Source organism: Amblyomma mixtum, chromosome 2, assembly GCF_055824585.1.
Source record: "Amblyomma mixtum isolate Tamu chromosome 2, ASM5582458v1, whole genome shotgun sequence".
NCBI classification, from domain to species: Eukaryota; Metazoa; Arthropoda; class Arachnida; order Ixodida; family Ixodidae; genus Amblyomma; species Amblyomma mixtum.
Genome location: NC_143013.1, coordinates 24,217,385 through 24,242,068, shown reverse-complemented (window position 1 = coordinate 24,242,068; position 24,684 = coordinate 24,217,385). Strand labels below are relative to the sequence as shown.

Below are 24,684 nucleotides of genomic sequence, written 5' to 3'. Positions count from 1 at the left end.
ACTAATACATAATACATAATAGATCGAACATTAGAAACAGTTCAATCGGATGTTTTGCGAACTGTTCTGCAACCTTCTCATTGGAATTTTTCGGCTACCTTCACTGCTGGCAAAGTTTGCTAGTTATTCTAGAGTAACGATGCTTAAAATTAAGCACAATACAAAAAAATGGTGTGACTTGCTACTGACAAGAGCCAGCAACATGCATTCAGTCACGTCGTCCTAGTGTGCCGTGGGAAATTTCTAAACCCTGGCTAAAATTAGCTGGGACACCCTGTATAAGCTTGTACTTTGAAGGCAATAAACTCAGTTGCAAGTTTGCGCCAGTCCCATCAAACTCGTTTCCTGTGTCTGTCTTTTGCGTTAGCACAATTTTGTTGTAAATTTGAAACACCAAGATGGAGCGTCCACAAGAGCAACTTCAGTCACTTCCATACCATAATTTCAGTCACTTCCATACTACAAAGCGCCGTGGCTTGCAAGCTATGAGGACACGGAATCACTGAAGCACACACAGTGTTACAGCACTGTCACCAGCAACCTGATATTCGCCCACATCATGCGCTTCTGCTCCCAGTGCATGCCAGTTCCCTTAGTTTTCACCAAACTGACGACCATTTGGATGGAAAGTTTAGAGAAAGTCTGCTTTAGGTTCAATGTCTTGTTCTGCCTGCGATTCGCCGTGGTTCCCGGACGATGTATGTCTGAGTATGCTGAGAACAGAAATTAGAAGCATTTAAGGCTTAAAAGTAACAATTGATAAGAATGAAAGTCTGGCCAGTTGGTAAATGTCTATACTGAGAAAAACCAGTGCAATCTCAGTCACCTCGTTGTTTTAGTAACCAACAAAGCTTCATGTTGTGCATCTACAAGATGTTTTTTCAAGACCCATTGATAACTGACCTAGCTTTCAGTTTACTGAGTAAGCAGCCGCTGGCATGTCCACAGAGCCCACATATACACAAGAGCGAATATACAAGCAATGGCCTCAAAGGCCTAAACTGCAACCCGGCTCACCAGTAACCGACGACAAGTATGAGTGCTGCTATCATTGCCACCAGCTGCACATAGAACCAGCTTTTGATGATGTAGGAAACCAACGCCAGCACCAGGTACCCAGTGGCCCAGCCAAACTCGTATGCCAGGCCGAAGAAGGAGCGCTTATCAGGGCCGACCACCTCCATCACTGCATTATTGCAAGTAGTTTAATTAGGGTGAGGCATAAACAGGCCATCAACAGTTTCAGTGCATGTGCAGGACTGTGAAAGCTATGAAAACCAGAGAGCTCTCTCTATGCGCTGTTGTACTTTCATTTGATTTTAATGGGGAGTACAGATGAAATTCTCAGTCTCGAAACATACTAATAAGTAAATGTATTTAATACATGCAGAATTTGCTAACATGTAGTAAGTGATTTCTATTGAATATTTTCTCTTGAGTTGTTTCGATGTCACAACTGAATAAAGGCTGTTGCACATCGTTTACCTGGATCGCTTGCCCTTGCACTTGCTTTAAAACGCATGCAAATTTTATTGCACTTACACTCAGTGAAAACTTTTCTTGGCAATGCAACCAATGCTATAGAGCTGAAATGCGCTGCTTCCTATGCAGCGGATTATAGTTCCTGGTTGAAAAATACAGTATATCAGTAATACTGATTATTTAAGGCATATTTATAACATAACTGCAGTTTTAAATCGCTGCAAAAACAGCTTTTGTGATTAAAACGAATCATTTAGGGACGTCCGGTTATATAGAGCTTCCATAGATAGGGCCGGCTGCAGCAATAATGGAGTGAAGCAACCGCACAGTGGGCGATGTGCTACGTAGGAGTTCTGCAGCTGACTATTGGTGCAGTGACACTGTTACAGACGCTTCGCCCCTGTAGCTTTCTCTTCACTGCCAAAAAATGTTGTCGGTGAGTACAGTAGCCAACTGATGCTGACATGAATAGCTCTTGAACAGGTAATACGTGCAGGGAAGTCCAATCTATAGGATGCCATGAAGAAATGCATAATCTATGGCTCCGCATGGCAGCCCTATTCACGTATGGTGGACTCTTGTTCTTTCGAACTGACTTAATTCAAACTGCCAATTTATTGGACTGTAACTTTGGTCCCGTCAACAGGCGTATTAAAAAGGCTCCTATTAATATGAACAAATGTTTAACGCTCTGAAAAATCGAATTAAGGAGAGTGAGTGGTAACCTAGAGCGCTTGATACTTACGAAGAACAAATGATGTGGCGCCCACTCCAGACACACCGAGAGAGACAAAATATCGCAGGGAAATGAATGTAACGAAGGACTGGGAGAGGAGCGTTGAGAAGCCGGCAGTGAGGAGGATGGTGAGGGCGATGCAGATGACCGTGCGCCTGCCCACCCTGTGGTAAGAACATCAATCATGAGAGCCACGCATGCTCCTCCATGGTTTAACTCTGTAATGCCCAGGAAGAGAAAACAGCAGATAAAAGCTGCAAATTTTAAAGTGAAATATGATTCCTGCTTAATTAAACTCACAAATTAAGGTAATTTCTGAACATCTAAGGGATGATAACACTGCGCAAACTCCGGTGCAAACAATAAATAGAATTTAAAGTCGTTCCTCCATCTGCTTGTGCAGCAGTATTATGCCTGTTGAAATTTTACGTTATTAAGGGGAGACGTGGGCCTCGAAATGATAAAAAAATACGAAAATTTCAATTTTGCAAAAATGGTATATTCTAGAAACTACATTTCATAATAATGGTACGTGAACGTAAGTAAAAATTTTTATATGATGATGTACCTCAGAAACAGTATAATCAGCATAGCTCCAGGTGGCAGGTCTTTGGCTATGACTCTATGAGAAAATGTTGAAAGAAAGTGTCTTAAGGGCTCGTAAGAATTTAGGTAATTAGGTTTCAGTTATTTTCGCATATTATGGGAACTAACTGAGGTACACTGAAACTAATTATATTTTTGAAAATGGGAAGAAGAAACACCCAATTTCATTACAATATCTTCAATAGCAAAAATTTTAAGTTCAAGACCCACATCTCCCCTTAATCCAGTGGTTTAGTATTTGCAGTAAGCAATCTTCCAATAGCCCTCCCTTTTCTATCTCTAGCAGATGGCAGCAACATTGCTTTGATGCATGTGCTGAGAATGAATGGACATACTCTTGCAAGCATAAATGAAAATTATTTGCATTTTGGCAGTCTGTACAGCAGAAAATATGCTGGGCGTTGCGGAGTTAAAGGTGGCCCACTGGCTGACCCTTGTGATTGCTATGAGTGAACATAAAACCACAGAGCGAGAAATAGCATTCCAGACCAGCTGAACGGTGATGGAGCATGCAAGGTAACCAGCAAGACAGTGCTTCAAGATGTGCATTTTTTTTCTTTCTTTCTTGGTTCAATCAAGTGTGACCCTTTGGAGCTTTCGCCACTGCTTACACCTCAGCTATGATTGAAAATGAGTAACTTTTCCAGCTAGCAACTATAAAGTCTTCTCAGCAAAGCGCCACAGCCGTACCGCTAAAGCATCATGTGCCTTTTTTTTAGTCTCACTCGGTAAAGACTACCTGGCCTAATAGATCAGTAAAACATGCTCATTCACTACTTAAATCAAAAACAGAGAATAGTCTGCCAAATTACCATCATTCAGCATTACACATTAAGTTCAAGGAGCCTAACTTAAAAGCCTGGAAAGGAACTGGGCTACCTTTCATTACTCAAATGAAGCAACTTCGACTACAAACAAGGCCCCTCAAGGTAGGGCCAACCACCTGATTTTATAACTGTAAAGCCTGCATTCAAGAGCACAGCATGCTAACTGGGTGCTCGCTGCAGCACATCTTTTATCAGCAAAACAATCAGCCTCGCAAGTGACAGTACTAGCGCGTGCAACAACAGAACTGGCAGAACTACACACACTTTTGAACACTACTCTTGCAAACACCGCTCTTAGTTTGTAATGAAGAAGTCACCCACACCAAGCAACTTCCATTCACCAAGTATACCACTATTCACAGAGCATTAAAGAGACTCACGCAGGGTGAGGTAGGTTCTTCACCTGTCTGAGAGTTGTCCGAAAATGATCATGGATGTCATGTAGCCTGCCATGTACACAGACTGGCTGAGAGAGACAAGCCAGCTTCTTGAACACACGAGATCCCACTGCGTGATATCGCCACCACATGCATCTTCACAAAGAGAACATACAATGCCGGCTGGGAAAAAGTGCACTGCACAGGTGCAGCCCGAGACAATTTTCCAGTGCTGTGTGGGCAAGCCTTCTGAACAGCCTACTTAGCCTACTTAGCCTACTTAGCTCAGGCATGCGTATAGGCCACGAATTTTTAGTCAATGGGTGCAGCATTCCGGGGCTGTTAAGATAAAAGCTTTGCAACCACTCTTTATAAGCACAGTATACAAAGCTTAAGGCATCTTGGAAAACTGTGGTTACTGTGAACACATTCAAGGGGTACTGACACAAAAAAATTTAAATAACACACTTTTTGTTTCAATGGCCATGAAAGACTAGTAACTATGGTTATAGATATTCCTGTAATTTGTTATTGTAGTTATTGCATAATTACAAATTACCTCATATTTTCACCACTTTAAGTTTTAATTGACTAACTAGCAGCATCTGTGCTCAAGCATCTGCTTCAGTTCAATTCCTGCTGCAAGCAGTCCTTGCTAATGACTGCAGAATTTGTGAGTAATTGTGTCATGCGCCTAATAAATTCATCTCACCACATTAAATCCATGTGACAAGGTGTAGCACTCGTCAGTCAGATTTGCCAATGGCCTTCAAAAGTAAAGGAAGACACATGCTAAATCTATGCTTGCTATTAATGCTCTGAAAAATTGTTCACATGCACATGGATATCAACCAGAGGTTTTGTGCCAGCAGTCCTTCAAGTGAACACAGTTGAGTGCCGAAACCTACTCAGCGTTTACACACTGTTGCACCCAAAGGCCAAAACTAAAGCCGTCTGCCAAACCACAGGCACTCCCCACCACTAGTTACATACTCACATTACTGACTGCTGCAAACATTACAATCAGGAGCAGTGTTGCAATTGTCATCAGTGCAGGAAGGAGCCACTTAGTGTAAGAATGAACTAAAGTAAATAAAACACAGAACAGAGAAGAGCAGAGGCCAACAACAAGCAGTTAGAAAAAAAATGAAAGAAAAACAAGTGAATGTTTTACAGAAACATTTACAAGGCAAGCATGTGTGGCAAGAGTCATGCAATGGCCTGGATCATGCACTGCATCTCTGAGACAATGCATGAATGCAGTCACAGGGGTCAAGTTCCTACCAGGGTCCTTTTGACAGCTTTACTGGTCATGAAACTTCCACCAAACTTCAATATATGAACAGAAGTAGCCACTATGAGAGGCATCAGTGCTGACTGGAGGGTAACAAGGTACCATTCAGCCATGAAAGAATCCTTACACATGAACACACGTTTCTGTGTTAGGAGTGCTTCAAAGGAGCCACTAGCAAAAGCGAAGTGCACAGTGGAATACAACCAGGCAGCATAGTTTGAGCTCTTACATTTTTAAAAACAAGAAGTGCAGGTCAGAGAAGAGTCTGAAGCTTTTCTCATGGTTGTGCCCATGTTGCACCGGACAAGTAGCCAGTGATTTCAAGGGCCACATCCGTAATAAATGATGCCAGTTTTTCTTCTCGATAAGGCAGGCACTGTAGCACAGTCATTCAAGGTGGCGTACAAGTGAAGCTCTCCCATTTTGTTATGCAGAAGTTTCATGACCAATAGAACAATAGAAAAGTACCAAACACCATGATTCTACCCAGGATACTAATCAAATTTGTTTAAGCAATGAAGTGCCGACACCGATGCGATGACACTAATGCGTTGAGATGCGTGGTGTTAATGGAACATTTCATTCAGCTACTAGAGAAAAACAACTATGTCACCACTTCCCTTTTATTTTATTTATTTATTTATTTTTATTTATTTATTTATTGATACTGTTAGCCCTTTTTGGGCCGATACCTGGCCTTTTACATGGCCTTTTACGATGACCTGGCCTTTTACAGTTAAGTTCCGTATCACGTCTAACAGTTTTTCACAAAGAGAGGCCCAATGCACCAAAGAAAATTGCTAACTGGCGCAAACATTAGACTAGTTAGATGTATTCACAAAAGGCTTTCAAAAGGTGTGCACAATGATGACAAAAATCTTTACTTGCAAACACTTCTTCCTCTTTCTGCCCGAGAGGCAATATATTTCAAATGAATAAAAGAGGCAAGGCCAAGAAATCCTTCTTTTTATATATAATTACTATTCTGTTACAAAAATGTACCCACAGAAAAGGGTGCAGACAAATTTTTTGAAAAAAAGAACACAGTCATGGCTAGGCATAAGGCTGTGTAATTGGGTTAAGGAGGAGAAATAAAAAAATTGCCAACGATTACGTTATTTCTTAATGCAAAATTTGAGCGCAGCTCATCAGCTGTTTCAGCTTTTCGATAGATTGAGGCAAAGAATTCGAGCAAGACATGTATGTATACAATAACAGACAACTTGTTAATTTTCACACATAATCCTTCTTCAAGAAACACTCCACTAACAGTTCTTGACTGTCATGAAGGAAGCTTTGTGGACGGAGAAATAGATGCATATATGCTCGACTTGCTGCACCAATGCCTGGTTCTCAAAGATGAGGTCTGTGCAAGTATTTCACGAGGTTGTCGCAGCCATGGGAGAAAGAACACAGGACGTTCTCCCGTATAACTGGTAAGAAGTTCCTGTTTGTCTTTATATCTACATTGAAGTCCCCACCCACCCTGCCAGCCTGGCAGGCGGCAGTTAATGGTTGATCAAGAGAGTTCGCCCACCATTGTCAGCGCTAACCCATGCAGCCCCACATCCCCCACATCTCGTCCACTGACCCAGGGAGCCACTTATGCGCACTTCCTTTCCTTAAAATGATCAGAGTGTAAAACCTTGTAAACGCCAATGAACACAAAGAAGGATGGCCCTTTCTGGCACAACTGTCAATGCCTGCAGCCCACATCTCTCTCTCATCAACCCATATACCTGTAAGTGCGATTCAGGAATCCACTGACCCAGGGAGCCGGTTATACGCACTTCGTTTCCTTAAAACAATCTGGCAACTGGATCAATTGCTTCTCATTTTTAGGTTTGAGTTGGCACTCACACCATGGAGTTCGCTCAAACCCGGTTGCAGTACACAATAACTGGTCTAATTTCTACCGTTAACTAGCTACATGACACTTATGCTTACACCCCTCAAAGCTCACTTCATTCTCATGTAAACTACTAACATGTCAGTTAGAAATAAGTGCCACTTTCATTAACGTCTCTTTTTTTTAAACAAGTCTTTTACATTGTGTTGTCACTAATCAAGACAAGAAATGTGCACCAAACATAGCTGCACATCAACTCTCTCATGCGCTTTTTGCTTACCTCTCAAATACAAAAGCTGAAGCTCAGAATACAGTCTCAAAAGTTGTTTTTGAGCCGCTAAACTTTCCTAGGCTCCCTCCTTGACATCTGTTTGAAAATGACTTACCTCATCCACGATGGTACTCCTGTAGTGAGTATGGTCGTACTCCCAGGAGTCGCACCCGACTGTAGTATTTGTAGTGAGATTGTACATCCGGCACTGGCTGTAGCGTTCCTCTCCCAGTATGCTCTCCTTAGGGATGGCCATCTCCTTCCACTCCTCGTCCGTCAAGTTCTCATAGCCTGACGGCCTCGCACACCAGTGGTCGATTTTTGGCGCGACAGCTGTGATGATGAGGTTGTGGTATGCTCCGAACATGCTGATTGTGACAGCAAAAAGAAACACAACCCGTTGAAATGGCCCATAAGCCCCGATGATGTTGGTCAGCTCGACCTTCTCCTCTTTTATCATGGTCTCGTGTAAGGTCGCGCCTCCTTTAAAGACTGGCTCCACCAGTTGCTCGCTCTCTTCTGCGCTTCCGTCTCCTGTTGCGGTATTTCTCCTGTAAACGAGAAGGAATGCCACACCTTAAAAATAAAACAACTTGTCAGCTACTCAGCATTTCTGCTGTCTCATAACCCTTTTATTCCCCATGCATGTGTTGGTATTTTCAGACAGACTACCAACTTTCCCAAAGTTCAATGCTACCAGCTCCAACTTTTTGACTGGTAACTGTTAGACTTTGGTTTTGACACACTTAAGAGCATGCATTTTGGATTGCCTCAGCTACTGACATGAAGAAGACCTGCAGGATGTGCACAGAGTCAATAGCTTGTGCAGTTACAAAACCACCAGTGGACTGTTTCAAAAATCTGTTGACTGCATGGTATAAAGAGTAGTGGCTGGTATGGTTGGTAGCTCTAAACTTTTTTGCGAGTCTGCGACTAGTGGAAATTAGCGCAAAATTTGTAAGAATCAGCACAAAGCTCCCTATTTTCAAGTTTGTGCAATAACGCAGTTTAGCAGAAGGATGCTAGGATACTAGTTTCGAATGTACAGAGCTATACTCCACCAGGACTCATCGGTTATGAAGCAGAAATGCACCTTTTCTTCTTATGCAGTAAATATTGTCCCCGGTTGCTGCTTTCTCTTAAAACATAATATATTGCAAGGATACGTTACTCAAGGCATATTTCTAACAAATACACATTTTCAATGTTAGCTGGTCACGGAAACAATAGTTTCCTTGATTACTATGAGTTGTTTAGGTACGTCCTATCCCCAGAAGTTTCTATGGACAGCAAAAGATGCTCCAGCGATGGAGTGAACAACCGTGCAGCGTATGAGATGGCCACCCTGTGGACAAACTATTGGCAGAGTGACTATGTTACAGAGGCTGAGCCCTGTGCCCTTTCTTTCACTGCCAAGGGAAGTTTTTGCTGAGGATAAGAGGAAACTTATTACGAAAGAAATGAAGTGAGGGTGTGCTTTCTAACAACGCATAAGGAGAACTATGCATCATCGCTTGCGCAGCTGTGTACCTACCCCTTTTCGCTATGACGAGATTATGTGCATGTACTGCAAAAAAGAATTCCTTCACAACACTCTGCAGTCAGAACAATGAAATCCTTACGAGCCTGTTAAAACTGCATGAATAAGAGGCAATTTATTTTGAAGAACAAGACAGCACTGAAACAGGCCTATAATAGAAGCATGAGACCAAACGCAAAAGTCAGCAAAATCTGCATGTGGAAAAGAAAATTGATATACTAAAATAATTAGTGGCAGAACTCATGCGCAGCTGTGCAATGCGAGGTCTTGGTTGAACAATGATATTTGTAAGTCATAGAGTTAGTTAAAATCATTGCATATCATGAATTGCATTGAAATGAGGTTTGCATGCCTTACTGGGTCAAATTTTCATGTTTCCAAACACCACTGTTGGTTAGCATCCGTTAAATGAGCAATTAGAGAAGAGATCTCACAAGGAAATCGGGCAAGAATCTCGAGCATGCAGTAAGCTGTCATTTTGTACAGTTATGAAAGCTAGGCAAAGCACTACAGTCATAGCCCCGGAACAAAGGAGCACAAACCATCTCAGACATTTGCTCATATCCTGTGAAATCTAAGCACTGAACGATCTTGCTGTTGCCACAAAGATTCACACTGTTCGTACCATTTTAATGCAAGAAATTAGATGACTAAAGAGCCACGACTTATGTCAGCTGCAGCACGGCATGGCTTGCCAACAACTGGTAGAAGCTGACGCTTGTACTTGCTGACAGATCCCCACGCATATCCCCCTTTTTCACCACCACACAAAAGGCTGGCAAGCTTATGGCACACAGGCCTCAAGTGCTCGTCTCACAGATAGGGTATCAAACCTTTTTCTGCCATTTTTTCCTGAATGCTTGAAGGTATGCCACGAAACATATCAGTTGCTTTTATCTCTCTCCTTTTTCCTTTGGTGTCAGCTGAAACAACTGTTTCGAACACAAGTGGCCCTGACTCTTTTGTGGGCAGAAGAATTTTGTTCAGTCAAGCTCAGTATATTGTGACTTGAACATGCTGCACCCAATGAGACTCAGTGCAGGACGCTCAAAGTCACTCACAGGAGTGACGTTGGCATCACGTGGTAGGTGGTGTGTGCGAATCATCCACAATCCGGTCTGCTTGTTTGAGACCAGCTTAACAGTCCTGACATGCAAATGCACACCTAGAATCAATGCGTGCTTATGTCAAACCTTTGTAATGAAAAAGGAAGAACATCATTTCACATTACCAGATGGTGCTTCAGTCATCTGCTGAAGCCAGTATGGAAGCCAGTGATTTCAATCACAATGCTAAAAAGCTTAGGTCCAAGAGGGCCAGTGTATTTGAAAGTAAGACCTCTCCACTCATTTCTTAGTGGGATACATTCTGTGATACTCGATAACATTGCATGGAAACATGCAATATTCTGTTTTTGCATAATACCCAGCTCTATAAGCAAAACATACAAACTACGACAGCCAAAAGTGATCATGATAAAAACTTTTTGTGAACGTCTCTCGGGTAAATACATGCACACAATGTCAAACAAGCGTTCCAGCTTTGAGTGAATTGTATACTGCACAACCGAGATTCTCAGAAGGTGCATAAAAAAAATACTGCAATGTTACTCTATTTAAATGTGTGCCCCAAATGACTGTCAAGGACAGATTGTTAAGCTAACATACTATGAATGGCAGAAGACAGCAGTATACTGCGCACTGCTAATTTGTAGAAATGACACTACCATCAGTTACTAGACCATGCAACACACTGCACAAATTACTATGCCATGAACTTACAGAGCAACTGGTATCTGCCTCCGATGTATCTACACAAATTATGGATGGCGCAACAATGCCCTCCTCCTCCCACTCTCTTCAGAAGATCAGCTATAGCAATACCGCATAAAAGATCAAATTGCTATAGCACTAAAAAATTCTTTGAAAGCATTTATTGCACTTAATTCAACGAATGAGTGCTTTCTCCTAGCAACTGTACATTTTTAAGCAGAGCAGACAAGTACAACGTGCTTGAGCAGTGTTCACTAGCTAATAAAAACTCAGAAGTTGACAATAGCTAATGGTTATAGAGTAAACTTTAAGCGCCCACCTGGTTTGTATGTTTATATGCCTTTACTTCCGCACAAGCGTTGCCCCTAGAGCCCAGGAGCTGTGTCCAGGAGTCACAGTATTTGTAAGGCAGTGCACCCTTCCGACACACCACACAAGCCTGACGCACACTGTAGACGTGTCAGCTAAACGACGACATTCACATACCAAAGATTTGGTGCACATATCAAAGCACTGCCTAGACGCGGCAGATTCATAAAGTAAACAATAGTACATTATTGCCGGAGGCTTGACATTAAGTCTTCTTTAACAATGTGCCATTGTTTCCTAGCCATGCTCAAGTCAATTCATAACAGACCATGACAGTGATGGAGAACGTTCATTTTTCAGGTTCATACTAGAAAATACAAGAAAATGTACACAGTCAATAAGCAAGATGTGCAGCTTTTGACTGCATATGCATTTAAAGATGATACGGTGTGGTGTTTGGGGTTTAACATTCCACAGCTGCGCAGGGGATTTAAGACGCCACAGAGGGCACCATATTAATGTCGACCATACGAGGTTCTTCAACATGTTTGCAACATATTCTGAAAGACATAACAAAAGGGGATAGCGACAAAGACAGAACATAAAAACAACCTTAAACATAATCTTCAGAATATGTTACAAATATGAACCAACTTAATTAGTTCATATTTGGAACCAATCTACATGGTACATTACTTTGGGTTCTGGAGAGCATTACAAAGCATTAATTTTTGCCTTCATACCCAGGGATGTAATTTTCAATCCAAAATAAATTCTTACTTTGTAGTTACTGGCAACTCTAGCAGCACTGCACATAGAACAGCTTTTGATGTCCATAGGTGCTGCCGAGTAATGCCACAAAACAAAGTTGCAAGTGACGCAAGAACTCGAGGATGAAACCTGCAGCCAACTTTGCACATGAGGCGAGTATAGAATTGCATTCTCAGCGCTACTCAGCAAAATCTGTTTGACCGGGAAGGTTTGTCCTTCAACTAAACACCAGAAGGCACTGAAACTAATATGCTCGAGTGCTACACTACTTATAAAGACACGAAAAACGTGCATGAGCACACAAGTTCTATCTAATCTGCGTCCCCGGGTATATAGCAACCCTGCAAGTAATCATAACTGACATTTGAGTAACGAACACCGACTTATCACTGGTCCTCCAGTTTCTGGACTACAGAGGGTGGGGCATCACACTTTTTGGATAGCTTTACAAAGTAACTTACACCAAACACTCAGGCCACCTTTAGCTTGGCCATATCACACCTTACGCCACTCGAACAACTGTCTCAAGTTTCATACGCCTCTTGGGTCAAGAAACTGACTTCAACACGCCTTTGCAAACAGCAGCATCAAAAGTTGAGCCTGAACTGTGTGCTTAATAACTAACTCGATTGATCATGGGAGCTTTACACAGGGAATACGCACACTATTTTTGATGCTGTTTATCAGTTTGACCTGTCTTGCTTATGATGCACAAGCTACAAGTACTTTAGAGCAAAACAATGCTATAACGAAGCTGAATGGGTAAAGAAAATTTCTGCCATAACACTACACTCCTCTTAGAGTAGTTGCAAGGCTTTAATTGTGTCAAATGTTCGCTACATCCTCCACCATAATGGTGTGACATACACAGCGGATGTAACTTTGTGTGAGTGACTCTACTGAATGCTCAGTTCAGGAGTGGTCAGGCCAACGGCAAGTAGCAGTTTTTAGAATACAAAAACAATGCAGTCACTGGCATACTGCACTCGCAGGGAAAGTGAATGATACAGCTGACAAAATTTTGATGCATGTTAAAACTGGCATTGTATGAAAGCTCAGCACTAGTGAATAATAAATACGCTGGGTCGCTTCAGCACACATTCTATTCGTCAGCGAAAACCAATCTAAAATTTGCTTGTTATATTACCTTACTGTACTAGCACGCTCACCACCACCACGTCACCAGCCAAAATCGCCGCACTGTAATACGGCACCGTCAGTTCGCATGCACTGTCATCACTACAGCTTGAAGCACTCCTGTCATTGAATATTATGACTTTTGAAAATGGTGCCCAGCTGACAGGACTCCGCCGAATAGTATCGCAATAAACCTGGTACAAGCCGGCTAATTTCAGCACGAAAATCGTAATCCTCCCATTATCTGGGCACATAATGCACCTGCAAAGATGCGCGCACTTGCATGTCGCAGGTCGCATGCAATGACCTCTCCCGCGGAGCGCTAGAAAGCGGAACTTTGCCAGAGCCCGTGATACGGATGTGCACAAAAAACGTTTTCCACAAATTGCACAGCAAGGTATAAACACAAGCTACAATACCTCAATCAAGTGTCGAAGTTCTAAAAGGTCTTCAGCCTCGATACGATGCTAGCTTCTCAGCAATGATATTACGCCGCTAGGCTCGAATGCACCTCCCATACCCTGAAGGCAGCTGGTAAGATCAAGGCCAATGCGACCCTACCACCTACAGCAAGCGGCGCAGGTATGCGCAGGGGCAGCAAAAGTGTCAGGTTACACTTCACCTGCTGCGTAGAGCAAGCGCCTAGCGCACATAGGCTGCGCCGGCTGCACCAAAGTGGTCCTGCCAGTCCAGTTGTAGGCGACTGCTCTTCGATGGTTGCCGAGCTCAGAAAGCAAACGGCCTGATCCAGACATCCGAAGCGGACCAGGAACCACGTGAACAGGAAGGGATTGCACGTGTCACGCAAACGCGCCGAGCAAGAAGCTCATTTCTGGGTACAGCTTATGACGCTACGCGCACATCGCGCGCGAGACAAGACCGCACAACGCGCTCATAGCCGCTGTAACACCGCCGCGGCAACAGAGTTTATAGAGATGGTGAAAGGAGGACACAAGAGAGAGGTGAGATAGGAGAGCGAGAGCAGAGGGGTACCGCCCAAGGCCTACTTGGGTCGGCGGATCCGGCGGATCGACGGGGCATGCGGCGTGACATCGGCGAAAGCACGGCGCGGTTGTTGCGGTTGTTTGAGAACGAAACTAGCGAAAGAGGGCGACAACGATGATGATAATGGCTCCCTCTTTGTAAACGGGTTGTGAATGGAATGCAACAGCGAGCGCCGCGGCGCCGCCGCGCGGGATTCACTTTTTTGCGCTTCAAATTCTATCTCCAGAAGTTTGGCGGGACTCCTCTATGGTCCGAACGACACCAAATAAGAAGGTCAAAGTAAAGTAAATGTGTGCAGCGGCATTTCATATTTCAAAAAAAGAATAAGGCTGGCGGTGTAGCATTGTTAAGCACGAAATATTGTGCGAAAGCACGGTTTTTTGCACGTGGACACCACCGCCAAGATCCTTCAAAGCGCGAGTGAGGTGTCCATTGGCCCAGGGATCGAGTCAGTTACACGCCTATCCTGGTTTTGAGAAAAGGAGAGGCGCATAGCTAGCTCGCTAGCTGCCTCAGTTTGTAGGTGGACTCCAACGCGCCTCACAGAGCGATTGTGCCCGCTTGCTGCTGAGAGGCTTTACACACATACACACACCCACACACACACCGGTCGCTGAAATCCGGGGAGTGCGGGTAGAAGTACTTTCGCACTAAAATAAAAAATAATGTTGCTGTTGTGTGCTGCATCAACAACTGCCACTGCGGCTGTGATAGCCCCTGGGGAGTCACTGCACACAAAATACATTTTTGTGAGGTGGATGCAGGGCAGGGCACAGGGCCGAGAATGGCACGGGCGAAAACGAACGACTCTCTTTAAAATGAAGACTGCGGGCGCAAGACTGCCAGCGGGCCCCGCTTGGGAAAGTAGAACAGAGTGCACATACACAAAAGAGAAGCGGTACGGCGGCGCAGGCTTCCGACAGGTGCTCCGGCTGAGCGCGGGCATCCGATGAGCATCAGTTTCTCTTCGCACGGTGCGCGCACGTATACACATGCGCTGGCGGGGGCGTAGGCGTTTTCGGCATGGGCAAAATGCATATGCGTTGTACAATAGTCCTTACATCACATCCCGCCCCTAAGAGTGGGATGCAATAGCATTAAAGATCCTTTATTGTTGCTACTTTGGCGTTTACTATTTCGTTAACTTTTCGCCGTTAGAAAATTATTGTGAAGAAGATTGGCAGCAATCTTCGCTAGCCGAAGCCAGGAACTGGTTCAAACGGGATTTTTGCACCATTGTTTTTGCTTGATGATGAATGTCCTCGGGCTCTCTTTCTGCCTTCTCTTTCTTTTCCTTCAACGGGCAGGTTGTGATGACGTCACAAGGTCACGTGACCTGTCTCGACCAATCAGCGAATTTCCTGACACATGCGGCAGTTTTTGCGCAATTGCAGAATCTGGGCTATAATGCTATCGCATTAAAAATCCTACATTATTGCGTTCCTTTTTGCCTGCCCTTCTCGGTCCTCGGCTATGCCCCACATTCACCTCACATAACAGTAAAAAAAGAACGTTTTAGTTGCTAGACAATACGTACATGTCGCGTTCCGTTCCTTCCTCTGCTCTAGCGGCATCGGTCAAGCTTTTCACGTGTTGTAGCGAGAGCATTTAAGTTGTAATGCGAAGGCAAGACAACCGATTGTCCTCAAGAGTAACGGAATGGATTCCAAGAGAAGGCAAGCGTAACAGGGGGCGGCAGAAGGTTAGGTGGGCGGATGAGATTGAGAAGTTTTCAGGGATACGGTGGCCCCAGCTGGGACAGGACAGGCTTTTTAGGAGAGATACAGCCTTTTCCCTGCAGTGGGCGTAGTCAGGCTGATGATGATGATGCCTCTGTTATACAATGAATTGAAGGTGTTTAACAACGTTGCCTCTATCCTATGTGTCGTCCATCTTCCAAGTCGAATCACGAAACCGTCGTTAACTGGCGGCCTTATCTTTATTAAGTATAAACCATCTTTTTGGGGACCATTAGAACACATTACCACTGGCGTCTTAACTCATGCCAGGAGAAAATTTGCCAGCGGTGGCCATCACTGCCACGTGAACTGGGAAGTCATTTTCGTCAGTGAATGGCCGGCCCTTCGTCTACGACACCAGCATCTCGTACTACAAACTGTAGAAGTCACCCCTGAGAAATTTACTTCTTTAAAGAGATGCTGCAGACAACTTCATACAATTTTTGCCTTCATAAAAATCGATTCTATGGCTCTTTATTGCTCTGCTCCGATTTGCTCGGCATCAAAAGAAGCATTTATTGCTGTGAGAATTGGATTTAAAAAATTTTCCCGACACTGAGTTCAAACTCGTGACGTCAAGAGTGATAAGGACTCCGTGATCACCGCTTGGAAGTTAATACCGATGTAGCCCAGGGATCCGCGTTTAAAAAACTGTTTTGAAGCGCATAGCAGTTCGCTTGCAAAAACGGCCGGTGGTGGTACACCTGTATAGCATTATTTCTTTACATTGTTGTAGCCGCTCAACTATAGTTGAACGGACGAACTCCTGACGTCATGTACGGCTGGGCCCGCCGATCGTGGTAACACCGTTAACCAACTATAGCCGCCCTAGTACACTTTTCGCGTTTTGCACAATTTTATTCATGCACACACTCGATAAAGCGAGTCCAAGAGGAAAATACTTTATTGCGTTTATGTTATGAGACACATCCAACGTTGTCGCTTCTCTCAAAATCCTCATAACTTGCAATGCGGAAAAGCATGTGATAAGTCGCCTAGGCTAGTTGGCCTGTGCACTGCTTCGTCTCTTAACAATAAAGCCATGCATCTGGGGAAGTGCGCATATTTATATGCCTACGAAAGTATAGTCTATCTCCCTCTATATAAGATAGCTGGCTTTATATAAGGGTTTCCAGCCCCTTTAAGGACGTTTGTCTTATCTTGCCAAAATATAAGCTGATGACGCCACTCGGTAATGACACAAAATAAAATAAGGAAACAAAATATAAAGCAAGAAGATATGAACAATTTCAACGACATGAACAACTCGTCGCACAAAGTGCAGCCCTTAAGGTCCCCTATAAAGATCCCCACCATGTTTGAACCATGCATCCCCAGGAGCACACGCATTGCTTCCCTCGTAACTCAGGTGAAGTGATAAGTCAGAGCAAGTAATCTTATCAAATATAAACAGGGTGCTCTATAACCGTTTCCTCGGCCTCCTGACATTTTATAATGTGCACTGATGACGCTGATCCCAAAAAGTCGTGAGGCGCTGAAAAGCTGGGTAGAATTTTTTTTTTTTTTGTACCGCTGTCACTGCTGTCTGCCGCCGGCTTCCAGGCCTCGTCAAGCTGTTGCTACAGCTTTTTGCCTGGGAGACCGTCAACATTGTGAAAATGTTGAAAATAAAGGTGAATTGAATTGAATGTGTGAAAACCGCTCATGAAAAGATGTTTGAGAAGAAAAACAGAGTGCGAAATGACCTTGTTTTCGAAATCTAGTTTCTATCTCCGCGGTTCTTTTCCAGCTCTGATATACGCGCTCATTCCGCTGCACTTGTAACTATTGTGGCTTTTCTCGTGTGCCCTGATAGAGGCCGCCGTCGCTTCTTGACGCTCGTTGTTGTCTTGACAACAGGAGATAACGCAGGCGTTTGCGCTGCGCATCGCTTCGAAGCCTTGCGTGCTTATATATATATATATATATATATATATATATATAGTTCTGACCGGTAGCCAAAACACTTGACTACTAGAGCCAGTGGAGACTCCAAAGAACGCGAAAGACAGACATTAGATTTCGCATAGTTTCTAACTATACAGCACATATTAGCACTTTAACGAGCCATTTTTCATCTGGTAGAAAACCCAATCATATTCGTGTGTAAACCCAAACAGAAAAGACGAGTGCTCTTGTCGAAACGTTGGCTAAGCACCCTGAATATCCCTCCACCTCTTGTTTACTTTGTTTTGTGTTGCCAAACAATTTCAACGCAATTGACAGTTTTGCTGAACATTAACGTTCGCTGCACTCCAGCCGGCACTCTATCTTTCTTGATGCAGTTTACGGACTCAAGCAATTCAGTTGGTGGTTATAAGCGAACTACTTAGCAATACTTCCGTGTAACTGCGTTGTCAGGGTTGAAGTTATCAGGGTCCGCTTTGGCAAGGATGTAGCAGGGAGGAGACGATCTGGGCTGAAGCTCCAACCTTTTGTACCAGTTCTCCTGCAAAGGTCTCACGTTTTCCCGTGATACTATTATACATTCTCTGCAAGGCCACAAGATACACTATAAATCCATCCCGCTTCGCTGCTTTAGTCCCGTAATGTTCGGCGCACCACGTACGATAGAGAGGTAAAAAAGCGGACAGCTCATGTTTATGCTAGTAAAAGTACAAATTACACACACCCACAGGATTGCGCACGAACATTCTTGAATAAATTTATCAACGAAAAGTAAAAGTGCTTGATGAAAGAGATCAGAAAAACTGCAGTAAGATCATTCATTGCAAACGGAAACCCAGCCGGCAAACCAAGCTGAAATTACAATGGGCGCAATCGGCACGTGATGAAATGATTTTGAATTTCTCTTCCGATTTATTGCATGCGCTGGAGTGTGTATGCATAGTTTTATCGATCGGAAAGATTCGAAATTATATTAATTTGTAAATTAAAATTGTGCAGTAACCATAATTTTTTTTCGGAAACATACCAAGAACTCCTTAGGCTTCTGCAGTGTAGTGGCTGAAATGCCGCGGAAGCTGCTTTTATTGATATTTCATTGCTTTTGTCATTACAGAGTTAAAATATTTACTGCTCGCCGCTGGTTCAGACAGCTCTCCCTTGCAGCTATCACCGCCGCCGACCCAAGTAGCACAAAACGTCATAACGTAATTTATTACATATGAATGTTGAAATAACGTTAACCTAACGTTAAATTTGATCATATAACATATTTGCTGTGTTCAAAATGTTTATATAAGCTTCAGGTAAAACTAAATACTAACATTAGTAGAAAAACACCGGTACGTTTTTGTTGGTTTAACGTTATTTAAAAGTTGTTTCAGTGTTATATGAAGATATCAGTTATGTTAAAAAGCCTTATATGAATGTTTATATGTAATGTTTCCGCAACATTTGACAAAAAAAATGTCATTAAGAACACTGTATTAAAGTTCGACTCAAACAAAGAAATAACGTTAGAGAAGTTGTTTTGTGTTTGTGACACTAGTTCGCCCCGGTAAGTAGTTCTTTCTAAATATGAGCCAGCCACGCCGCCGCGGTGGCTCAGCGGTTATGGTGCTCGGCTGCTGACCCAAAAGACGCGGGTTCGATCCCGGCCGCGGCGGCTAGAATTTCTTTGGAGGAGAAATTCTAGAGGCCCGTGTACTGTGCGATGTCAGTGTACGTTTAAGAACCCCAGGTGGTCGAAATTTCAGGAGCCCTCCACTACGGCGTCTCTGATAGCCTTAGTCGCTTTGGGACGTTAAACCCCATAAACCAAACCAAACCATGAGCCAGCCATTCCCTTCTGTCGTCCACGTTTGGCCCGTCGTCACAGATGCACGACAATGTCGTCGTTTGGCCGCCAGTGGGGAGCCCATTTTAGGCAGAACCTGAACGGCGAGAGGCCGGGCAGGGGACGCCGTTTATCTCACCCCACGAGATAAATGGTATCCATTAGAACGCTACACCTATCACACTACACTCGCAATCTTTGAACACGTTGAAGAGCGCTGACACCTTCACAGATAAGAAGTCGAAAGCTAAAAGGCAACGAAAGGTCCAGAGGCACAGAATTTGGAACAGCTGCCTATTACTTCGTAGGTGAACTGATTATACTAAATCTCTCAGGCGTTACTGAGCGCCGCTGCTATATTTGAAATGCAAGAAAAGAGAAGAGCGATGCACTAAAAATTCGTACCAGTCAGCCTTTGAGATAGTGCCTCTGAGGAGAGCGACGGCCGCGTGCTTTCAATGGCAGCTTTGTTAGGAGATCCTAGGCGTTTATCGGTCGCGGCTCATTCAAAGATACGGTAAAACCTGTATCATCCAGCTTCTTATCTTCCTGCGATTCTCAAAATATTCATCCAAATATCGGTTCCAGTAGCACGAAACGGATAACGGAAAAGGCGAAGAGTGGTGAAGGCGGCACACGCGGTATATCTATCCTTCCATATTGAACTGCACGGCAACATACGAAACGCCACGCGGAACACCAATGTGCCGAAATTTCTACTCTCTCCCTCTCTCTTTCCAGCGTTTTAGAGCGGAAGCTCTACTCCTGGCATGCAAAACCTCAAGGTCAAGTGGCTCCGAGGAATGACCTTCAAACGGCGGAGCGGGGGGTGTGACTGTGACGTCCGTTGTGTCGTAAGACGGTGCGGGCAGGGCACTTTTTTCTTATTTATTTTTAAGCCCACACTAATATCTGTGACGTCATACCAAGTGACTCGCAGCGCCTCGGCGCAGCTGCGGCGCGCGAAGCCGGCGCCGTTCGCTCGTCTTCACAAATGCGTTGAACAACGTGATTCAGGGCTCACCACGCAGTTGCGTTGAAACACGTGACTCGCCGTTCATCTGATGAGATCATAAAAGGCGCGAAGCGTTGCTTCACGTTCGCAGATAGCCATGGAGGAGTCATGCGCTGGAACTAGTGCTTCGGCTGTGAATCGTAGACGGTTGATTGAACCTGATGATTCTTACGATTAAGAACGTCGACAGGGCACGTTGGCGAAGGATAGAGAGGAGAAACGTGCTACGATTGAAGCAGAAACCGAAGTACGAGAGGCTCGTCTTCTGCTCTGTAAACTAGGTTCAGCCGGGCTGAACCCCAGACTATATTTGTTTTTTTGCCCCAGAGCAGGCTCGATACGTTTTTCCCATGCGGGCACGTGGGACTCCTGCGTTTATTTAGGATATAGAACACCGCCGTGCAAAGTTCCGCCATGCAGTAAAATAGAAATAAAGCAAGAAGAAAAGAAAGAAAGGGATGAAGAAAGAGAGGAAAACGTACCTGCGTGTTTCAGTCGGCTGAAGTGCGTGGTTTGCGACGACAGCTTAGTGTGTACAGAGTTCGGGAGCACCGTCTCGGCTTAACAAACATGGACTTCGAACACGATCGCTAGCTATCGCGCGTCCGTCGCGCATAAAACGTCGCCATTTCGGAGTCAGCGCGATAGCGCAGTTTTGTTGGCGATAGATACTTTGCATGTAAGCTCAGCTTTCGTAGAATAGTTTATAGTGTTGTAAGGTTTATGGTATATGTGGTATATGGCATGGTGTGGTTTGGTACTGTATAATGTGGTGTTGTAGAGTGGTGTGGTACAGTACGGTATGAGATTTGCATGTGGGCTATGATGCCGTTGTGGAGGGCTCCAGATTACTAATGCGTTAACATTAGAAGGGTCTGTCCAAGCGGAAATAGCGACCGCCGTCACTTGTGAAGCGTGACGTGTTACGTGACGCATGACATGGCGACAAACTTGTGACGTCACCACAACCTGTCCACCAGACTGTGAGCAGACTGTCCACCGTGGCAGGTGGCAGTTAAATTATTGGCTGGTCACGGGATGTCGCCCGGCAAGAGAGACCTGAGTTCCGCAAACCCCACGAATGGTATGGGGACTCAGCCATCTATGAATGTAAAGTAAAAAATGGCCGATTCCGCGCATGTGGGCATTAGCCACAACAGAATCTGCAGCAACGGAAAATGTTAACGCATTCAGACGACCCACTGACAATTGCCTAGGAGCTTTTTTCTTTTTTAACAGGGAATCTTAAACGTTTACTGACATCGCGCAGCACAAGGGCGTGTTTGCATTTCGTTTCCGTCTAAATGCAATCCCCGCGGCGAGATTCGATCTCGCGACCTAGGGCTCTGCAGGCGAACGCTATAAAGCCACTGAGCCCCTACTGCGGGTCGTAGAAAACAGCAGTTGGCTAATAAAACACGTGTTGAACACTACCGAGATAAAGGGTCGCTGTGCTCGACCACAAACAAAAATGCAAGCAGTGCGGTCTGCGTGTTGGTGGCTAAAAACAGCGTCTTGCCCTGGCAGCCACCTCCTTGTTCGTTTGCCTCCTCGCCCCTCTGACCCAGAACTGCATGGGCCTACGGTGAAGGAAACAAAAAGGACGGCATGCGAAATCCTTACCACTAAGAAAAGCCACACGCCTTTCTAAAGTCGGCTGCACAAAGCAAGAGTCTCGCTAAACACGACTAACGGTAATAAATAAACACGGCGAAAGGTGGAACGTGAAAAGTTCTGTGCATGACATTTGAGGTGCGGCTTGTGTTACGTCCGTTGATTGAATTACAGTTCCGTTGCGCTCGGCACCGTAAGGTCATTTTAAGTTACGTTCTAGAGACATTCAGCGAAGCCTCCCGATTTCAAACACGGTAAAGTGAAGACGCGTTTTCGTTGCCATCGTTCGAAGCAAGATTGCAGTCGTATACACCAAGACCGAGTATGAACAGCGGGTGCGTTCCGAGTAGACGCCTAGCCGGACAGCCGCCATCTTGGGACGCGTTCCATTTCTCACGAAGCTAAACACGACTAACGGTAATAAATAAACACGGCGAAAGGTGGAACGTGAAAAGTTCTGAGCATGACATTCGAGGTCCGGCTTGTGTTACGTCCGCTGATTGAATTACAGTTCCGTTGCGCTCGGCACCGTAAGGTCATTTTAAGTCACGTTCTAGAGACATTCAGCGAAGCCTCCCGATTTCAAACACGGTAAAGTGAAGACGCGTTTTCGTTGCCATCGTTCGAAGCAAGATTGCAGTCGTATACACCAAGACCGAGTATGAACAGCGGGTGCGTTCCGAGTAGACGCCTAGCCGGACAGCCGCCATCTTGGGACGCGTTCCATTTCTCACGAAGCCGTCCAAGAAGACTGCTCCGCCGAAGCCAACATGGATGCAGTATAGTGCCGATGCAGGCTAACTTCCTGTCTAAAGATGGCGGAGCTGATGTACTGGGATGAGCGAGTCGTGCCCTTCGCGGTCTTCGGACTGTAGCCGGAGTATGGATCGACACCGTCCTTCAAATGTGAGGCATTCCGTCAAGTTAATGGGTTGAAAATTGGGCGAGTTGGTACGAATTTTTTGTGCTTTTAATAAACTTTGTCAGTTTTTAGTGAGCACTTGTGTTGTTGTCACTCTGTCCCTGTCCCTGTGGTGCCACACCAGTATGAAGTTAATGGGTACGCAAACTGGTGGCTGATTAAGCAGTCTTCGTGGACGTGCGACTGCTAGCAGTGTATATCCGTGAATCACGCAGGAGATAATCGTGCGGTTGAAGCGGACGCTTTAGGTCTGTTTACGTGGTCTGCTTATAGTATGACGGTACCGGCTCTTACAGTCTTGTTGTAATGGATTGAAACTCGTCGCTGTTTTTGAGTTCCTCGCCGGCCGTCAAGACGGCTGGCGTAACAACATACATGCAAGCGTCTTTTTTTTGTTGCAGTATTAGCTGCATGAACTATTTCGTGCACATTCTTTTTTATCTCTACAGTCTCAGAAAACACACCTAACGGTGCCGGCACGTTGCGTCTTGATTTTAGTGTGTGCACGATTAAAGCTCGCTGCTATATTTAGGTTCCTCGCCGCCGCCGAGCGCCACATACGACAGACAGCAGGTTTAATGGCACGCATGTGTTTTTCTGTTGCTGTACGTAGTAGCCGTATCACCTTTCGCGCATATTAATTTTGTGCTGACAGTCTTTCGCATTCTTTTTTATGTTTCCAGGAACGTCTGGACGAGCGCGTTCAAGAGACATGCACAGTTTAGTACCAATAATAAAAGAATAATAGGGTGTGTCCTTAGCGTCGTCTTCGGAGAGCGGGCCCATTGCGCAGTTAAGCACTACGGACTGCTACAAGTAGACTGACCGATAGGCGCTGCCACCAGACTTATTTACGCGCAAAATTATTGTAGCAAAATTAGGCTGAAACTGTTGAAAACGCGTTTTTAATGTGCATTATTGGTAAGGTTAAGAAAAATTATAGTATAACTGTCCATAAGTTTTAGTTACATTTTTATGCCGTGAGGCGGCGTGAGCAGTAGACAAGTTCCAATATGTGGACATGTAGACGGCTTCCTAGATGTCACTATTTATTTATTTTATTTCAAGTTACCCTCTTGGCCCAGAGGACATTACAGCTAGGGGGAGTGATGCAATGAAAAAAAAAAACAGTGCAACATACGTAACAAACAGTGCGACAAAAAACTAACAAAGGCTAATGTTATGGTACAGTATTTCAAGAAAGTGGTATAAACAACAATAAAAAAACGACATATACAAAAAGACAGGCAAAACTAAATACAGGCGTGAACAGGGGATTATTCCCGGCTCGTCTGAAAAGCAGACGGTAATATAGGGTAACAATCTAAAAACTAAACAGAAAGCATTGACATTGTATGGGAAACATAGCTAATAAGTGGCAACACTCGATAATGTTGGTCGTTAAAAACGGAAAAGAAAGTAGAACACAATATGAAATTACATAAAACACACAATATAACTGAAAACTTGCAAACTAAAGGAATAAGAACAAAGAAACAATTGTAATGCAAGCATAAGTTTTCTTGAATACTTCGATACTGTAAGACACTAGACGTCTAGTCGGACGTCTAGAGATGTGGAACGCACCCAGAGACCGCCTTTCTAATGCAGACGACAGGAATGCCGACGGCCGGCAAAACCGGAGGCTCGCAGATGGCTCATCTGTCGCGAGCGGT

General features: G+C 44.4%; 1 protein-coding gene across 1 annotated transcript in view; it reads right to left on the bottom strand.

Moving 5' to 3' along the window:
* LOC149358704 (organic cation transporter protein-like) overlaps positions 1-24,684 on the bottom strand; it is a 103,838-nt gene that overhangs the window by 10,033 nt on the left and 69,121 nt on the right. The window contains exons 2-5 of the mRNA XM_089567574.1: positions 7,558-7,993; positions 4,055-4,158; positions 2,228-2,382; positions 1,018-1,186 (exon numbers count right to left, since the gene is read on the bottom strand). Of these exons, the coding sequence (XP_089423700.1) occupies positions 1,018-1,186; positions 2,228-2,382; positions 4,055-4,158; positions 7,558-7,993 (864 nt within the window). The remainder of the gene's footprint in view (positions 1-1,017; positions 1,187-2,227; positions 2,383-4,054; positions 4,159-7,557; positions 7,994-24,684) is intronic.